The 20,902-nt window shown below is 42.6% G+C and overlaps 1 protein-coding gene across 3 annotated transcripts in view; it reads right to left on the bottom strand.

Annotated features, from left to right (window-relative positions):
- Nucleotides 1-20,902, bottom strand: part of ATP2B3 (ATPase plasma membrane Ca2+ transporting 3) — a 99,641-nt gene that overhangs the window by 44,125 nt on the left and 34,614 nt on the right. For all 3 annotated transcript variants that reach the window (XM_042451151.1, XM_042451149.1, XM_042451150.1), the window contains exons 7-12: nt 5,570-5,734; nt 4,753-4,967; nt 4,111-4,353; nt 3,055-3,296; nt 1,877-2,111; nt 194-373 (exon numbers count right to left, since the gene is read on the bottom strand). In XM_042451151.1, coding sequence (XP_042307085.1) covers nt 194-373; nt 1,877-2,111; nt 3,055-3,296; nt 4,111-4,353; nt 4,753-4,967; nt 5,570-5,734 — 1,280 coding nt within the window. The remainder of the gene's footprint in view (nt 1-193; nt 374-1,876; nt 2,112-3,054; nt 3,297-4,110; nt 4,354-4,752; nt 4,968-5,569; nt 5,735-20,902) is intronic.

Raw genomic sequence — 20,902 nt, 5'->3', positions numbered from 1 at the left:
TCTCTCTTCAATAAATGGGGGGAAAGTGAGAGCTAAATATATGTAGCAGAATCTTTCAATTGAGTCTCCAAATGCCTGACAGCAGGGAAAAAAGCCCCGGGAGAAAGAGAACCACTACTCCAAATTGTACCCTCGGCTATGGCATGTGATGAACAGAGCTATGTCAGAGGCTTAAAATCATGTATCCGGTCACCTCTCCCTTTTCATTGCGGATTCGCCGATTGAACTCCTTTCCCTCCAGGCACAGGAAGTCCTCCCCCGGCTGTATGATGCCACATTTGGCAGCAATGGCCCGGGCTGTGTTGATGTTGTCTCCTGTCACCATGCGGACAGTGATGCCGGCACGTTGGCATTTGCGGATGGCCTCTGGCACCTGAAAAACAAGAGACGAGAAACAGAAGCAGAGTCATAGATTTCTCTATAGCGCATGGATTTGTTTACATAATCTATTTCTCAGTGGCCTTTCACAAACAAAATCTGCCTTCCTGAGCAGCCTGACAGCATAAAACCCAGTATAAACGTATTAATAAAATAATCTCAAATGTAATTAGTGTTCAGTTTTGCAAAAAAAAAGAAAAAAAGAAAAAAGGCCTCTTTCCTGAACACACATTTGAAAATATGTGCAAACAGAAGAAAATATTAACGTTGCTAATAGGCCTGTCAGATACCCTGTCCACACAATGGCTGCATCTGCACTGCAGACATAATCTAGTCTGACACCACTTTAACTGCCATAGCTCAATGCTATGGAGTCCTGGGAAGTATACTTTGTTGTTGCAGCAGAGCTCTATGACCGAGAAGGTTCACAAATTTTTCACAAAACTACAGTTCCCAAAATTCCATAGCACTGAGCCATGGCAGTTAAAGTGGTGTCAAACTGGATTATTTCTGCAGTGTGGATTCAACCAATGTAACTATTATCCAGTGCAACATAGCAAGGAATTTGCATTCAAGGGAGCTTCAGCTTTGTATTTTGAACACACATGCGATCCAGATCAGGGCTCCACGTTTTCCAGGCAGAAGTTCCCCACTGGTTAGGATTTGCCATAGATATTCAGGGCAAATTGCAGCTAGTGAGATTTTTGGTGGAAACTGCCGCAAAGGCCAAATTCATATTTACAGCACAATCTGAACTGGGGTCAAACTTGTGATGTGTGTGACCCTGGCTCCAACTATTTTCTTCAAAGCAAAAATCTGGGACTGTCCCAAGGCATTTTGCTTTCTCAGGTAGAGCAATGTATTTCATCCCTGTCCTAAGCCACAATGCCAGGTTGGCCAAATGCATTTTGCTATCTGAGATAGAAAATCCCACATGCAGAGCCAAATCTAGCACATTGGCAGAGAAGAAGAGAAACCAAGCTTTTTGATTCTCTCAGTTCTGGGTCAGTCTTTGGGAAAACAGTTGAGAAAGCAAATTTATAATGACTCTTTCCCCCCAGGAAACACCCAGATAGGACTACGAATTCTCGGGGATAAAGGAGGAGTTTGGATCACAAAAAAAGTCATTCAGTCTCCATCAGCCTGAGTCCAGACTTTCTGAAAGATTGTCTAGGGAGCTACTTGAGCCACAGCCAGGAAACACTTCTGCACACTTCTGTGTCACCCCCACACCTCAGTCTGAGCCACTCCTGCTTTCCATGATCTGTTCATTGAACAGGTAAATATCATCCTCCTTTAAAACCCCTCAAATTCCACTATCGGTTCCATATTTTTATATTAGTTAGCTGTGAATGCTGTGTCAGTGTCAATTGAAACTGGCCTAATGTTCTTAAAGGTCATTGTGACATCTCAAGAACATGCAGGCTGTATTTTTTGTTTTCATTTTTGCTAAGAGTTGCCATGGCAGAAAGGTGGCATATCCATGAAACAAACCAACCTCCGGCCGCACTGGGTCCTCAATTCCCACCACAGTGATGCAGGTCAAGTCTATCACAATGTCATTCTCGTTCTCCCAGTCAGGCTCCTTCCCAGCTGGGAAATCCCGGTAAGCAATACAGATTGTCCGTAGACCATCACATGCCATGGGCTCAATCACTTTCTTGATCATTTCATCTCGGTCCCGGGGACGGAAAGCACGTAACTCTCCATTGCTGTTGAGGATGTTTGTGCACCTGGGAAAAGGCAGGGAGAAGGACAGATGGGGCAGAAATTCACATGAATGGAGGTGCTTGGTTAATGAATGTACAGGTTGAATCTCTCCTATCTGCAATTTTGAAATCTGATGTATTCCAAAATAATCCACATGGGTGGCTGAGATAGTGACACTTTTGCTTTCCGATGGTTCAGCGTACACAAACTTTGTTTCATACACAAAATCATTAAAAATATTGTGTATAAAATTACTTTCAGGCTATGTGGATAAGATGTAGATGAAACATAAATTAATTTCATGTTTTGACTTGGGTCCCATCTCCAAGATATTCCATCATGTATATGCAAAATTTCCAAATCCAAAAAAAACCCCAAAATCCAAAACATTTCTGGTCCCAAGTATTCCAGATAAGGGAGATGCAGTCTGTATCTGATTCAGGGTCTGCAAGACTATTAATGAAAAGGCTTGCATCTTGCTCTCCCCTTCTCACTACTGGGGAGAAAATGCAAGTATGAAGTCGAAGGCTTTCATGGCCGCATCCATAATTTTTTGTGGTTTTTTTGGGCTATGTGGCCATGTTCTAGAAGAGTTTATTCCTGACGTTTCACCAGCATCTGTGGCTGACATCTTCAGAGAAAACATAGCCTGAAAGCCCCACAAAAAACTGCAAGTATCAGAATCTTCCTCCCCCTTTCCCTCCCCCATATGATACACAAATATGGTAATGTGATTTAAAATGTGTTTACCTGGAAAATGCATTAAAAACATGGTTGAGTTTGTGGGGAAATGCATCAAAATGCCTACTTTTGATAACAGGTGGAAAACTTTTGCTATTTTTACCCAGCTTTTCAGATTTATTTATTTATTTATTTGACACTGTCATCATGCTCAGTGCATCCTGGGGCAGAAGTCTTTGCCTGTAAGAGGTTCTCTTTATCTCATATGATGGAGAGGAGACTCACTTTTTGAGAATTATTTCAGAAGCGCCTTTGCTGAAGAGGCGGTAGCCACCATCAGGCATGCAGATGACAGTGCTCATGGACTTCCGCACAGAGTTAAAGGTGTACACCTTGTATAGCTTCTCCTCGGGGATCTGTTCACGCACCGGCTGGTAGTCACGTCGCAGGCCAACCACAAAGCCCAGTAGCGCACACTCTGTCTTGTTGCCCACCTGGCGTGGCAGACCCCCTTCCTTTTCTGGAGGCTGAAGGAAGCAGAGGATAAGGAAAGATAAGACATGAGAACTGCGTTCTCGATTTCTCCAGACCACATCTATTTCCCCTAGTAAAGTTGACCAAAACTATGAGGTCCTAAAACATCAACTTTGCAGTGGGCCTTGAATCTTGAGGCATTGCTAAATGACAGACGTAGACTGGTTCAATAATCTCTGCAGGGAATCCTGGAAACTGTGGCTCTCTCTGATGTGGCTTGGAACTCACTGACAATAGATTGGCAGCGAGTGTCCTTAAACTTTAATTCCCAGGATTTGAGGTTAGGGAGACAGTGACATTTGAGATGGTATCATGCTAACACAAGCAGGGACATTAAGACATTTTTCTACCTGATGCAGATCAGCAAATGGCAACCTTAGTCCTTTTCCCCACTACATGTATGGATACGTGACTGGACTTGTAGTTTAATATTACTGTTATCCTTCACCACACCTGAAACAACAGGCTATCTGGGGGTTGGTTGGGGCAAAAAAGCTGGGAGACCTCCATCGCATGTGGCAGTTGTCTCATTCTGTCTAATGGTAGGGTTGACCTTGCAAAACAATAGCAATGGGCCAACTATCTGCCAATGGTCTTCTGGTGAACTACAACCCCCTTCATCTCCAGCCAGCATGGCAAATGGCTGTGCTGGTTGGGTATGACAGGACTTCTAGTCCAATACCTTTAGAGGGCACTAGAGTGGGGAAGATTGCCATAAGCAATACCAAAGTCCTGGCCCCTCTAACCCTGATTGCAATGGCATGGAGGACTCAAAATGAGAGAGAGAGATAGAGATTCACTACTCACTAGTATCTTGGTGGTGTAGGCACTGTTGATAGCAATGGCATGCACCAGCAGGTCCAGTGTCTTGGGTGTCAGATTGCTGGGGTCAGGGGTCTCCTTGTAGTGTGTGTCACCTAGATAGGACTGTACCACAGTCATACGATTGGTAGTGAGGGTGCCCGTCTTGTCTGAGCAGATGGCTGTGGCATTGCCCATGGTCTCACAGGCATCCAGATGTCGAACTAGGTTATTATCCTTCATCATTTTCTGTTGTTGAGAAAGATAGGTAGGTAGATAGATATATCTAAGTGTTAAGTTGCAACCGCGGGATTGAGCCCCATTACTTCTAATGGGGTTCCAGCACATGTGGAATTCCCCTTATGCGGAGAGATCTGAAACAGATCCCTGTGTAAGGGGACGGTGCACTGTATACATTTCAAAAACCAAACCTTGATTTTGTCATTTTAACTAGGGGACACCATTTTACTATGTCACTGTATATAACAGAATTTGAGCATCCATAGATTTTGGTATCCACAGGGAGGTCCTGGAACCAAATGGATACCAAGGGCCCACAGTATGAGGGAGTGACAAAAGATGCTGCTTTTGCCAACCTGGTATTCCAGGGATATGCTTTGTAACGGGTTAGGAAAACATGATTCTCACCTTGACAGAATAGGCGAGGGAGATTGTGACAGCCAACGGCAAGCCTTCAGGTACAGCCACCACCAGGACAGTGACACCAATGATGAAGAACTTGACAAAGTACTGCACATAGACAGGGGTGCACTCTGCCAACCACGTCTTTCCATCGATAACAAATGTCTCAATGACGAAATACAGGACCAGAATGATGACAGTGATGGCAGACATCACCAAACCTGCCAGGAGGGAGAGAAAAAGGAGGGAAGAGTCAGTCAGGTGGGACAAAAGTGAAATCTCTGTTTGGGGTTTGAGCCTGTCTCCCTCCCACCAAAAAGGCATCATACTTTGAGAACATTCTAGATTGAAAGCTAAGGTGAGAAATGTGTGGTCCTCCTGATGTCATCACTGTTTTTAGTCTGTGCAGGGAAAGTTGCTATACCTTGGGTTGTGTGTATTTGCAGAATTTCTCTCTCCTGAGACTCTCAGCTCCCATTCTTTTTTTAAAGAACAAGTTTCTAGACCTCATGGTTATGAAAATAGGTTGAAAGTACATGACAGTGAGGGGATGGCTACATAGTTGCATGGTTGCATTTTTGTGCCTCCCCAGCAGTAGCATCTGCCCATTTAAAAATGCTTTTAAAAGAGGATAAAAATGACTCAAAATTAAAAAAAAAAAGGAAGACGAATGCTTGCTTAATTCCATATAGGCTACAGGATTTGGTTTTTCTTAGTAGATTTGGTTCTCTTACTCACCATGTACAGTCCTGGCCACACCGTTTTTTCCCTTCCCAGCCTAAAGAGCACTCTTGTTCTCTGTTGTGCACTGTTTCCACTCTACCTGCTTTTCCGATTTGAACAGCCAGTTTGGTGAGCTTCCCCTGCAGAACAGACTTCTCTTTTTTGGGGACGCTGGCTTTCTTCTTCTCTCGTTCTTCCATCTCACCCCCCTCGGCACTTTTCAGGGGTTGCATCTCCATGGCCACTGCCCCATCTTGCTTTTTGGCTGGAAAGAGGGAAGAAACATTGATTCACCTATAAGTGGAGCACTCCTACCCAATTCTACAATCCTGCTTGTTGGCTTACCTCCCTGTTTACATTCATTCCCCTCCATTCCTTGTGTTCTCAAATTGACCATCCCTGCTCCTGTGTCTTTTTAAACCATTCAGATGCACAACAAATATTGCTGGTCACATATTCTCACACATCTTACCTACATCTCAACAAAAACCTCAGCTGCATAATTTTTCTGTGTTAAGCTTAGCTTAAAGGCATAGAAGCATCACCAGAAAAAAAAGCTGCCAGCCCTACCAAGTGATCCTGTCCCAGTTGGCTCTTTGCTCTAATGTACCCGATGTAAATGCCTCTTTGTGGGTAAAGTGTCTTTCATTCCAAAAGAGGGCAAAGTCAGCTGGAGAGCTGGGTTCCTAAAGGACCAGTTACAGATCTGTCCAGTAGAAGGCAGCAGATGCACAAAATAAGAATTTTATAAGATTTTACTGTCCCTGTTGGGCCTTTCATACTATCCAATTACAGCACTACAATTATATCTCAACTGTCGTGGCTGCATTTTCTGGAATCCTGGGGATGTTGTTTAGGGCTGAGCATTCTAAATGTTGTTGTTGTTGTTCTTGTTAACTGCCCTTGAGTCAACCTCAACTCATGGTGACCCTGTGAATGAAACATCTCCAAGACCTCCTGTCCTCCACTGTTCTGCTCAGGTCCTGCAGGCTCAGGCCCATAGCCTCTTATTGAATCCAGCCATCTGGCATGTGGTCTTCTTCTCTATCTACTTCCCTTTACCTTCCTTAGCATCATTGGCTTTTCTAGTGATTCATGCCTTCTCATGATGTGGCCAAAGTATGACAATCTCACTTCAGTCATCTTGGCTTCCAGAGAGAGTTCAGGTTCAATCTGCTTTAGAACCCAATTGTTTGTCTTCTTGGCCATCCACAGTATCTTCAGCACTCTTCTCCACCACCATATTTCAAATGAGTTTATTTTCTTTTTATCATCTTTCTTCGTAGCCCATCTGCCACATATGTACATAGTGATGGGGAATTCTAAACACCCCTCCCTAAATTGCAAATCCCAGAATTCCATAGGATGTAACCATAACAGTTAAATCAGAATCATAGTCCTCTGACTGGATAGTGTGAAAGGCCCCTCATTTCCTCATCTCAACATTCTGCCAAAACAAATTAACATACGCTTGCACCAGTTATTAACCAAATATACAACCATTCCCATGCACTCTTCTCCCATAAATTCCTATGGTGCCTCAAACATATCTAGACAACAAGCTTAACTCTCATGGACTCTCAATGTAGTTCTTTCCAGGAGATTTTTCCAACAAAAATCCCAGTGCCTTTGCACAAAAGTAGGGACCCTTAAGAATAGAGTTGCCAGATCATAACCAACCCAGATCTTGAGATTTCAGGGTCAAAACCTGAGAAATTGGAATGTCATAGGGGTGGGCCCTGGTGATGATAAACGGATGATGTTATGATGAGCAACACCAAGTGATACAAATTGCCACAAAAATGGCACAACGTGTGCCATTAAAATACAATTTAAAACCAATCACGTTTAATAATTGAGGGGGGAAATATATGCACACATTTTTGAAAGCTGCACTCTTGCTCTGAGAATCTTCCCCTTCACCGTGAAAAGTGGAGATAATAGTCCATGCCCTGAGCTCAAGCAATCCACCCAAGGGCACTGGTTCCTGATTTTGGTGCCTCTGATGCTGTAGGAATTCAACTTCTAGAATCCCTGACCAGGCTATTTGGAGCTTCTGAGAGTAGAAGTTCAACATCTGGGGACACATATTTGAGAACCACAGTCTTAGGAAAATGCCATTCCCATGCACATGAATGAGCAATTTCTCTTTACAAGGTAGTTTCCAGAAATCCTATGTCTCAGATATATATTGTTGTTGTGTGCCTTCAAGTCATTTCTGACTCATGACAACTCTAGGGTGAATCTATCACAGGTTTTTTCTTTTTTCTTTTGGCAAGATTTGTTCAGAGGGGTTTGCTGTTGCCTTCCCTTGAGGCTGAGAGTGTGTGACTTGCCCAAGGTCACCCAGTGGGTTTCATGGCTGAGCTGAAAATAGAGTCCTGGTCTCCAGAGTCCTAGTCCAGCACTCTAACCATTATACCCTGCTGGCCTCTCAAATATATATATGTACATACACACCAAATATACATACATACACATATAAGCTGATATGCTGAAACAATATAAATAGGTGTACAAACAAGCATACACATACTGCTCATCCCCCCTTTTATTCTAAATGCCCAATATTCTCTTATATTCTGGATTTTGCTAACACTCTCCCACTTGGTTTTGGACTAGGTGATTATTTCCTGTTAATCATACTCTATATTTTATTCCTCCTGAAGCAGGAGATTCCTAAGCATCAAATCCAAAATCCTTATCTTCAGATTTCATCTTGATAGTTGTCTGGAGAAGAACAGTGCCCTCTCTGGGCCTTGGTGCTCCCCATGAGATAGATATAAACAATGACCTAAACCCAACAGTTAGCCTTGCAGATAGTAGGCCCACTGTATCAATAGAACTTAGGGGCTGAACAGACAGTTGTCTCTTTCTTTGCCAGATCGGGGCTGCGGCAACCACATGCTGTGGCTCCAATCTGGCCTTTCTGTGGCACAAAAAGAAGCTTCAAAAAGCGTCTCCTTTTTGCACCACGGCTTTTTGGCACTCCTTTGGCACTGTGTTACCTGGACACAATGTCAAAGGAGTGCTGTGATGCCGCCCACCATGTGGTGGGCCACGCGGTATCACACCGGCATGGTGTGGAATCAGGGCATGCATCATGTAGATGCCATGCCCCCACTCCATTCCCATGCCGGCCTTTGATGTCAGTCTATACAGCCCCTTAGGTGCTGACTTCCCACATTCCCATTGATTCAATGGGCCAAACTTTTGTTGGGCCTAACAATTGGATTTGGATCAATGTTTTTACTCTTTTGCAAATACTGCAGAGAATATGATGATGCCTCTCTATTCAGAATCATTTTGAAAAGCAAACAGTGGAGCCAAGAAGTTGAAGTGGGCAGAGGCAAAGAAGGAGAGCATTCCTGTTGTTTTTAGAAACTCTACAGAAGGGAGATTTTGGGGATGTGCATCTTATATCTTCACAAAAGTAGTTTTTCCAAGCTTTGCCAAACCTTTACTGGGCTCTGCCTTTGCATCCCCAGTCTTAATTCATGTTGTCCCCTAAAACAGAAAGCTCAGATATCCCAAGTCCCACCTGCGGTCTACAAAAAAAGGAAATGTCCCTCCCACCCAATAACTCGTGAAAGGGACTTTGTGTTTTACGAGTTCAATTCCCTCCAGAATTGTGTACTACACAAATTGGTTTCAATTTATGAAAAGAAAACAGTCTTCTACACTTCCTCAAAATTAATCTCAGGCTTTGCAAATGCAAAGGCTATCATGTTTCTCTGCAGTTCTCTGCTTGACCATGAAAGTATCTTAACACTTAAGAATGATCTGGGTAACAGGCAGCTGGCCTTTGTGTCTGAAAATTGGGACCAGCCATTGTTTCTTTGTCTCAGAATGCAAGAGTAACCTAATACTGGCAGGGACTAGCAGAAACCAATACATTCAGTGTGTCACTGCTATCATAAGGATGAAGGGTGGCCTTCTCATTAAAATAACAGATGGGGAAATGCATCAATACAATTTTCTCTTGCATTCAAATAGTTTAAACTTCCATTTGCTTCAATCTCAGTCACTTTGTCTACAAGTGTTAGTCAATTCTTTGACAATATGTGGACATGAATTTTTCCCATTCACTCTTTTCAGATCTGATATGTAAAGCTTTCTCAGCACAGAAAAGACTCTGTTTTTGTGCTGCCTTTGTACGTATGAAACTTTCAGAGAAACTCTGAGACTTTCAGAGAAAAGAAGAGCGAAGTCTAAATCAGCAATTAAAATATATAGAGATTCACATCCCGACTTTAAAAAATTAAGAACTCAAAGCTCTGGGCTTGGATAAATAATTTTGTCAACTTTGTGGGGGTTTTCTTCCATATTCACATTTTACTCACATTTTTAAAAACAATTCTTTCCATCCCAAATATGAAGAAATTTGCAAGCTTTTCTAAATTATTATATATATAAAAATGAAAATTTCCCCCATATGTAGTTACAACATCCAGTCTATTTTTGGTATCCTCCTGCCCCCACATTACCCCTCTCTTCTCATGCTTTGCTTAGAGTGAAACCCAGCTCTAAGAAGCATTCTGGAAAACCCGAAAGCTTGCAATTTTGCAAAAATCTGAGTCCTAATAATGGCTTTACCAAACAGTGGATTCAGATGTTTTCTATTTCAAGAAACAGCAGTTCTAATTAGGGTTGCCAGGTTATCCCAGGCTTTGAAATTTCAGGACCAAAACTTGAGACATGGGGCCCAAACAGACAGGCCAAAATTAAGTTGCTTTGGGTCACTTTGGAGGTATGCTGTTTAAATGATGCATGCATCCTAAGAGGCCGGAATCTGCACCAAAGCCATGCTCCGGTCCTAAGGACTGGAGCACAGCTTTGGTGCAGCTTCTGGCCTCTTGAGATGTGTGTGTCATTTAAACAGCATACCTCCAAAGTGACCCAAAGCAACTTTATTTTGGCCTGTCTGTTTGGGCCCTAAGGGATAATCCCTTGTAATATAACAGATCCTGGTGAGTTTACAACACCCTTCCCACCAGACAGCCCATGGTGACATCTCTAAGCATAAAATACTTTAAGCATCTACCACAGATCTGCTGAGTATGTTATTCAAATAAAAAACACCAAATCTAACAAATGAGGAAATATATTTACACACAATTTTTTTAAAGCAGTGCTTTCACCTTGAGATTCCTTCCCCTTGTCTTGAGGACTGGAAAAAAGGGGTCAAGACTTGGGACTCAGGGCCAAGCCCTGAAATCTAACAACTCCAGTCCTAAAGTCTCAGGAACCAGGGTGTTAGAGCCTAAAAATGATCCACTCTTTCAGATTCCAGCTGTTACCCCTTTGCCAAGCCAAATGGAGAACTAAAGAATAAATACTCAAGAGAGAGATCGGGGAAGCATTACACTATTATTATTATTATTATTATTATTATTATTATTATTATTATTTTACCTTTGTTCTGATTATTCTCCACTGCCCCATCCTGCTGCTTCCCTACAACAGAAGAAGGGAATGACAAACACAGGACGCTTGAGAACAGATGACATGGCACCAGCACAGCACATACATGCACACACACTATGGAGAGAGTATGGGTCTTGACAAACAGGACACGCTATCTCATCCCTCCTTGCCCCATGGAGAGGTCCCTGCCAACAAGCTTCAAGAAGGATGTGGGTAGATCTTTCTCATTATGATGCCCATAAGACATGTTGGAATACAACTCCCAGTGTCCCCATACCATAGCACCAATGCTGGTTGGGGAAGATGGAGATAGGACTCCAACACATATATGGTTGAAAAAGGCTAACAATGATGAAGGCAGTGCATCTATAGAGCTGGAACAAGATTAAGCTAAGCTAGTGGCTTTGTTTTTAAGCCAGCTAGTGAATCTCTTTTTCTGTTGCATACATGAACTCTTAGTCTTCATGAACTCATACTTGAGCTTGGGAAAAATTGTTTAGAGAGGAGGGAATACAGTCGCCAGAATCCACCCACCAGCATCACCAGTGGTCATACTAACTGGGGCATTGTGAAGCCTCCCCTCCCCATTCACTTTTCCAAGGTCTGCTTGAATATGGCTTGGCTTGGATATTGTGGATGTTTGGTTGTATATGTTATTGTTGTTGTTTGCCTCTAAGTAGTCTATAGGATGGAACTATGGCAGTTAAAGTGCTGTCAAACTGCATTAATTCTGCAGTGTGGCAACAGCCTGAGCTAACCCTCAGAAGTGACTGCTCCTGCTCCTGCTTTAACTTCTCTTCACTGGTGGCTCCCTTGATCCAGGATGGCCAAGTCTTCTACTTAACAGAGGACAGTGCTCTGTCTGAAGAGCCATTGGAGGACAGCTCTCTCCTCGAATACATTCTCCATTTGAAAGGTTGTCCAGTCCAAGTTGGTCGGACTTAAGAGAACAATCCTCTATGCAAAGGGCTATTGGAGGACAGCCCTCTCCTTGAAAACATTCTCCATTTGAAAGGTTGTCCAGCCCATCTTAAAGATGAAAAGCCATAAACAGGAAAAGGAACATGGGATTGGAGGTTGCCTATTGCTGGAATGTCACCTAGACATAGTTCCTCCAACACCAGTGAGGTGTTGTTGCTGTTGTTGCATGCCTTCAAGTTATTTCCAAATTATGGCAAAGCTAAGGTGAACCTATCCAAGGGATTTTCTTGGCAAGATTTGTTCAGAGAAGGTTGGCTTCTGCCTACCTCTGAGGCTGAGAGTGTGTGACTGGCTCAAGGTCACCCAGTGGGTTTTCATGTCCAAGTGGGGATTTGAACCATGGTCTCTAGTGGTCAAAGCACTATACCACACTGGCTATCACTGATAAGGAGTATTGGTGAGTAATTGAATAATAGTAATTGGTTCTAAATTTGGATCCAGTGGGACAGCAATAGATGTTGATGGGCAGGTGCTGATCACAAGAAGTCACCATAGCTATGCTTCCCTCAAGGAGAGTCCAAAAATGTAATCTCCTGTTTTGATCTCTGTATCAACAGTCACCAAGCTGACAGTCTTCAAATGATCTTGTGAATTAAGAATATGTTCTGTTAGTTCTGCTTCATCTGGAATTTGTGTTTGCCTTGAAATGTGCATTATGTTGTAGGGAGACGGGGCTCTAGTGCCACAACAAACTACAAATCTGAGCCATGGCAGTTAAAGCAGTGTCAAACTGCATTAATTCTGTAGTGTAGAGGCAGCCCAGGTTTCAATGCAGTGTTTACAGGCACTCTCCATGGTGCTGAATGCCATCCCTAAATACCATTGAGACCAGGGAGCTAGCATGATGTAGTGGGCTGAGTATTGCACTACAGTTGTGAAGACTACGGTTTGATCAGACTGAGAGATAATGATTGACTGGCTGAAGGTTATGCAATGAATGTCAAGGCTCAGCAGAGACTAGACCCCGGGTCCACTGAGCCTTAGTCCAGTGTCCGAAATTTTATGCTATTCTACCTATCAGTGGACCTTTGGTTTGATCCTTATACCCCTGTTGAGGGACACATGTATGTGTAACAGACACTCAAGTGTGGTTTCCATAGCTGGTCTGGTGTGTAGGATACTGTTTGTACATATGGGAAGCCCAGAGTTACACCCTTGTGTGCATACCCCCTGCACTCTCGGTGCTGGAATCATCTGCCTTGGCACCTAAGGGAAGTCAGCAAAAGATGGGACCATGAGATAGATGAGATTGGGATATGCATGAGGAGGGTGGGGGAGGCAAGGGTCAGAGGTGGGGAGGGTCAGGGAGGAGAAAGAAACAATATTAATCAAACTGGAATGGACCCCAAGTGAACTGGCAGGCCCAGCCAGAGAGCTCTTTCCATGCACAGGGCCCTTTCATACTATCCAGTGATAGCACTATGACTATCCTCTAATAGCCATGGCTGCATCCAGTTGAATGCAAGGCTTTTGTAGTCTGATCAGTGGCATTGGAGAATCCCTTTGGCTGAGAATTTTAAATGTCTCTTCCCAAACCCCAAGATTCCATAGGGTATTGCCATTAAAATGGAATTGTAGCACTATAACTTTGTCTGGCCCACAGCTAGAATCATAGAGTTGGAAGAGACCACAAGGGCCATCCAGTCCAACCCCCTGCCGTGCAGGAACTCACAATCAAAGCATACCTGACAGATGTCCATCCAGCCTCTGTTTAAAGACCTCTAAGGAAGGAGACTCCACCACACTCCAAGGGAGTGTGTTCCACTGTCAAACAGCTCTTACTGTCAGGAAATTCCTCCTAATGTTAAGGTGGAATCTCTTTTCCTGTAGTAGCTTGCATCCACTGTTCCATGTTCTAGTCTCTGGAGCAGCAGAAAACAATCTTGCTCCATCCTCAATGTGACACCCCTTCAAATACTTAAACAAGGCTATCATATCATCTCTTAACCATCTCTTTTGCAGGCTAAACATATGAATCAAGACTACTGGGCCTGAAACCAACACAAAGAACAACCTTCTTGGTTTCACTGCTGTAGAAAGAAAATGAATAAATACGCAATTGTAGGAGAAGGATCTAACTGAACAGAGAAGACATTTATTACATTCCTTCTATCTGGCAGGGACAGTCCTGATTAATCCTCTTTTGTCCCACTTTTTCAGCTGCTTTTAAAATATCCAGTTTCTTTCTCCTCTTCCCACTTTCTCCCCTTATTTATCAGCATACTTCAATTGCTGCAAACTGAGTTTAAAGTGCAAGAGTAGTTTGCACTTAATTAACTCAGCAGAGAGGAAAGGAGAAAGCTAATGGAAGCTTGGCCTTCCCAATCGCTGTTGTGTGCCTCAAAGTAATTTTTGACTGAGATCCTAATGCAAATCTATCCTAGGGCAATTTTCTTCAAAGGTGATTTGCCATTGCCATCCTCTGAGGCTGAGAGACTATGACTTGCCCCATTTCACCCAGTGAGTTTTTATACCCAAGCAGGGATACGAACCCTGGTTTCCCAGATTCATAGTCGAATGCTCAAACCACAACACCACACTGTCCCTGGTCTTTCCCAGTAGACTTGGGCAAAAGCAAACTACTGGAGCTTCTCCTGGCTTGTGTATTCATCTTCATTAATATTGTCAACTGAAATTAGCTGGAAAAAAGTGACAAGGACTGGGCTCTGGTATTAGAATATTGTGAAACCATCTGGAAGGAACAGTTGATATAAGATGAGAAACAAAGTGAAGTGTATAGCAAATAGTATAGTAAATGCATCACACAGAAATATTGTAATATACTGTAGAAGCACGAAGAAGCGCATATATATATATATATATATATATATATATATATATATATATGCTTCTTCATGCTTCTACAGTATATATCCAGAAATCAATGCTACAATATAAGGATCAAGTTCCAGGAGATCAGGGGAACTGTAGGAAGTTTATTGTGTTGTATTACCTGCATGAATCTAGGTTTATTCTTTATTTTTTGTAAGTATTTGATGTCAATTTGTGTTTACCTGTTTGTAGAATTTATGTTATGTGTTATACAGTATATGTTTTGTATAAGCCAATTAAAAACTTATTTTGAAAAATGTTTGCAATCTTGACCACGCTCTGATGTTATTTGGCCACGTGTCCTGACTTTCATCTGCAAAATGTTGGAGGGTATGTTGTTAATGCATCTCTAAGGTGAGAATGTGTAGAAAGGGACTGCTGTGAGCTTTTTCAGTCAACTTGAAATGGCCCATCTAACCCTGTTGGCTGACATAACTCTGTAGGCTGCGGCACAGCAGCAAAGGTAAAATGGCTCTTGGCAGATGGCATGGGGAGTCAACTCTCTACAAAACTACCTTGTCAGCTCCCAAGCTACTTAGGAGTCAAAGGAGAAGGATTCAACAAAGACAAGGTTTTCTCTTCTGCCTCCCTGAAGTTGCCATATGCTGCTCCAAAAATCCCTTACATTGGCATCACAGAGTTTTAATGGTGGCCTATGTCATCAGGAGAGTTCTATCCAATGCCTTTAGAAATCCGTATCTAGGCTCCTTTGCTTCCTTTGACAAGGTCATTTTCTCTGTTTCAGGGAAGCAAGCCATTTTACAGGCTGTTTCCATCCTGACACACACACATATATATAGCTATTACAGGTGTGGACAACTTTGGCAGGTCTTAGGGTTTCCATAAGTCAGAAATGACTTGAAGGCACACAGCAACAGCAGCAACAACAACATGCCACATGCTAAATGACTTGAAGGCACACCACCACCACCACACCACACACACACACACACACACACACACATGTTGTTGTTGCTGCTGTTGCTGTGTGCCTTCAAGTCATTCCTGACTTATGGAGACCCTAAGACCTGCCAAAGTTGTCCACACCTGTAATAGCTAAGGGACCCCATTGAGATCTTGGGATGTCTACTGAGAAGTGAGCCTCACTGAGTCCGATGTAACTTAAGACCTGAAACCTATTGCAAAGTGCAACTAGAGTCAGTAGGAGTCAGCTATGTATTGACTTGTTGTTGTGTGCCTTCAAGTCATTTCTGACTTATGTTACCCTAAGGTGAACCTATCATGGGGTTTTCTTTGCAAGATTTACTCTGAGGAGGTTTGCCATTGCCTTCCCCTGAGGCTGAGAGAGTGTGATGTGCCTAAGGTCACTCAGTGGGTTTCATGGCCAAGGGGGAATCGAACCCTGGTCTCCAGAGTTGTAGTCCTATGCTCAAACCACTACGCCATGCTCACTCATATATATATATATATATATATATATAGAGAGAGAGAGAGAGAGAGAGAGAGGCTTTAATTTGGAAATTGTTTAAATTGTTTATTGAGTTATCTTTATACTACCCTGTAAATCCCACTATATATAGCAGCAGATAAATATTTTTTTGAATAAATAAATAAATAAGCAAATAATAAACAACAATTATTGGGATGCTCATAGAAGAATGAGCAAAGGTATGTTAATTCAGTTAAGGCAGGAGGAATTGCTGAAATCAAACCTGCGATTCCAGCAAGAGGAAGTGCATGTGAACAGAACTTGAAGTCCAACCACAGTGGTCTTCACCTATGCTGTGAGACCAACTTTGCAAATGGCCATACAGACTGTCATTCTAAACTGCAGTTACGTATTCATAACCTAGAGTTGTGGATCTGTATCTGCTCCAGTTTCAGTAAAACCATGTAGTTGCAATCATGACTTTATTGCCACAATTGTAAATGCCCCTCCAGCCCATTTTAACAGCTCACAGCTGCATCAGATGAAGGAGGGCTGTTCAGTTGCTTCTCAGGACCCAAGGAAAAGATTGTCTCAGGGGAAGGGGACTGGAAATATCCTCCTTCTTGCACACCAGTCGGCAGCTGAATAGATCTTCTTCACCTGATGCAGCTGCTGGTTATTAAGGTGGGCTACAAGGGGTCTGGCCAGGAGATGTTACTTAGTTAATGGTATCTACGTATGTACATCTGAGTTTAATAGATTTCCATCCTGTCTCTCTCACAGTTTGCTTGCGATAGCTTGTAGAAACCAGCATGAAAAGATAAATCATAAAGCCAAATGAATTATATTGTGTTATAATTTATAAATTAAATGTACAAGTTAAAAGAAATTAAATAAAAACAAGAAAGGCACAGCAGCAGATCAAAAGTGCAACGAAGACTAGAGGAAAACAAGCTCAATGTTATTTTTGAAATTCATAAAAGCAGTAACCAAATGCCACATGCTAAATTAAAATTCCTGCTGCATTAAAAATGTGTTTACTTGGCGGTCAAAAAGGCAAGAGCATAGGCAGGCGGTGGAGCTCAGAGAAAGACCTCGCATCAGCAAGATGAATGCTGAAATGGCCTCAATTTTGGACACTCTTTGTGTTCCAGGCAAAGTGTATGTCAGGGGCTGGCCATATGTGAGTGACATGTTGACCACCAAGGCTTGTCTGCAGCCCCCCACAGAGCCACTGGGGTGTTGCTGAATGGCCACTACTCCAGTCCCACCATTGCCAGTGCCACACAATGTATGCCTTCACAAACAGTTTTTAATAAATGACATGCATGTATTTATCCTCCTAGACATTTATGCTTTGCTTTATCCCCTCATCCTGCAAAATCAGATGTGTCAATCCTCCACACACAGTTGCAAAAGGGGGAAGGCCACAGGTTGACAAAGCATAGATACTAGCCAATATGCTTTGTCCATACCCAACTTATTCCATTCAAGTTCACACTCTGAATGGCCTTCCACATGCTAGGGGAAAGGGAGAAAAGTTGAACGTTTGCTCCCACAGTGATAAAAGATGTTATCAACATTTCCCCCACTTTTATATCCATCTTCATACTAAGAGACAGAATCAGAAATCGGATCCATTCATCTTTAAATTTCTTTTTCTGTATTTAGATTTGGATGGTGTACAAACAAATGAAGGGAAGTGGAATGAGTGTGACATGGAATGAGGCCTGGAATGAAACAATGGGACCAGTCTTGGACACAGCCTTAGTTGTGAGGTTGAGAGACAATATACATTAGTTATGTTGCTGGAGGAACTGGCATTTACATTTACAATTTATTCTGGCATTGAATCATTATCAAATGAGCCCCAGTCAGTTGCCACAGGTGGTCAGTGGGCTAAGTATAAGAAGATGAGTGATTGCCATATTGACCAAGATCTAGTGAAGCAATGGCCCCATAAAGACAGGCCAAAATAAAGCTCCTTCAGGTCACTTTGGAGGCATGCTGTTTAAATGCTGCATGCGTCCTAAGAGGCCGGAAGCCGTGCCAAAGCCATGCTCCAGTCCTAAGAACTGGAACGCAGCTTTGGGGCAGCTTCTGGTCTCTTAAGATGCGTGGGTCATTTAAACAGCATTCCTCCAAAGTTACCTGAAGCAGCTTTATTTTGGCCTGTCTGTACTGGCCCACTGTTAATTAATTATAATGTTGAGCCCACTAGCAACAATCTCATGGTAATGCGGCTACGTCAAAATCCACTGAAGACAAACCCATCAGAAGATGTTTTCTATCAATGTCAGTTGTTGTTGTTGTTGTTGTGTGCCTTCAAGTCATTTTCAACTTATGATGACTCTAAGGTGAACCTATAATGGGGTTATCTTGGCAGGTTTCTTCATGGGGGGGGGGGGTTTGACATTGCCATCCTCTGAGGCTGAGAGAGTGTGACTTGCCCAAGGTCACCCAGTGACTTTACATGGCCGAGCTGGAATTTGAACCCTGGTCTCAAGAGTCGTAGTCCAACACACAAACTACTACACCCCACTGGCTCCTATTTATGTCAGTATCAATAAGCAATATAAAACTGGTTGGGGCAAGGTGGTCATACTCTGGTGGTGTGCTGGCTGGAGATTAAGGCAGCTGAGGTCTATCAGTAGTAGGAAGATTTAGGATTAAAATATTTGGAGACCACCTTGCCATTCATATGATCCTACCATGGGTTTAAGATCATTTTAGTAGGCTCTGCATTCTGGCACATACTTAATTAGAATCACATTGGCAGGAATGTGGGGCAGAGCCTGTTAAGTGATGGTACAATCACTGCAAAAGTCTCTGCCCCTCTTTATGCCAATATTAGGTCAGCTGTGAATATATATATTCCACAATTCTGGGACACTCCTTTTAATTTGATTTTACTCTTTCTCTGCCCCCCGTCTTCCTATTGTTAAGCTAACGTGGGATTTTTTAAAATAGAAAAGCAGAGTATAAATAAATCAAATCAATAAAATCAGCATGATCATGTATATTGAGCAAAGGTAATGGTAGTCTCTTGACATGAATGTCTATTCGTAACTGACTGTAGGGGTTGGTGCTCATCTCTGTTAGTAAGAGAAGAGTCAACATTGTCCGAAGATGATACCAGTGGTCATGAGACCAGCATGACTGCACTGAATATTGTTCCCTTCCCACCAAAGTGGTACCTATTTATCTACTTGCATTTGCGTGCTTTCAAACTGCTAGGTTGGCAGAAACTGAGGCTAGTGACAAGAGCTCACCCCATCATGCAGTACTTGGGCTTTGAATTGCCAACCTTCCAATCTTCCGATCATCAGAATTGGTGTCTTAATCATTAAGCCACGGCATCCCAGATAATGAGCAACCATCTTTTAAATGTGCCATAATCATTGGACATTGTCTTCACTGACAATGTTGATGACTGAGGATGCTACATCACTGCAGAAGCAATGGAGTCACTTCAGAAGGGGCTGAGTTAATGCATCATGACAATGAATGTACTTGCCATTGACTTCAGATTGTTTGTGGTGGCAATCAATGATGGTGTCTCTGCATGAGCCAATTATAGATATCTGAGGTAGCTGATCTCTGGTTAATTACGACTATTTATTTATTCAGTGTACTTCCCATCTTATTCCCAAGGAGTTTACAATATAAACAGGACCCACAGGTGGTCTCCCATCCAAGTACTGACCAGTCTCAAGTTTATTTAGCATCAGCAAGGTTGTTGCATTGTGTCCCTTCAAACCTTTCCCTGGGAGTAGGACAGGATGAAAACAAAAAATACCTACAAATATGGAAGAAGTGGGATATGGTGCCAGTTCATCGTGGAAAGAGGGCAGAGCAATGATTTTGAGCCTGACTGGACACTTTAATCATGGGTCTTGATTATTTTTAAATATACACAAACACACACACTGATGTTTTTGCATGTTTTTAATCTGCTTGTCTGTTGTTAACTCCCCTCAGATTAACCCTGACTAATGGCAACCCTGTGGATGAGACACCTCCAAGACCTCCTTTCCTCCACTATTCTGCCTAAGTCTTGTAGATTCCTGTCTATGACCTTCTTAAGTGAGTCTAGCTATCTAGTGTGCCTTCTTCCTCGATTTCTACTATTCTCAACATTTCCCAGCATTATTGTCTTTTGTAATGAGTTATGCATTCTCATAATGTGGCCTAAGTATGACAGCCTCAATTTGATCATCTTGGCTTCTAGGGGTATTTTAGGTTTGATCTCTTCAAGGTCTGATTTATCTTTTTGGTCCTTCAAGCTTTCCTCGCTACTTTTCTCCAGCACCACATCTCATATGAGTTTATTTTCTTCTTACCTGCTTTTTTCACCATCCAGCTCTCAGATCCACATATAGTGTTAGGGAATACCATGGCTTGGATGATTCTGACTTAAGTGGTCAATTGTATATCTTTTCTCTATAATATCCTGTCTAGTTCTTTCATCATTTTAACAACATGCAAGCTGTCTTGAGTCCCAGCATTGCAGTAAAGGTGGGATATAAATGAATATAAAAACAGCAACAACAATAATAGTGTTCTTACAAATTTGTAACCTAGAGTTACGGATCCGTAACTGCTCTGTACTAAGTAAGAGCTAATGCCCTCTTATCTTAACAGGCAGCAGCTTCATTGGGGAAGGAGGTCTGTTCAGCCACTAACTGGGGTGCAAAGAGAATGGCATTTCTGCCCCCACCCACCAGCAAATAAGGCTGGACAATAAAAGTAGGAAATCTGCAAAAAATTCCTTTTGGCAGGCCCACTCACTGATGAAAGGGC

The sequence above is a fragment of the Sceloporus undulatus genome, chromosome 2 (assembly GCF_019175285.1).
Source record: "Sceloporus undulatus isolate JIND9_A2432 ecotype Alabama chromosome 2, SceUnd_v1.1, whole genome shotgun sequence".
In the NCBI taxonomy this organism is placed as follows: Eukaryota; Metazoa; Chordata; class Lepidosauria; order Squamata; family Phrynosomatidae; genus Sceloporus; species Sceloporus undulatus.
The sequence above is the reverse complement of the archived record's forward strand: the minus strand, read 5'-3'. Positions and strand labels throughout refer to the sequence as shown.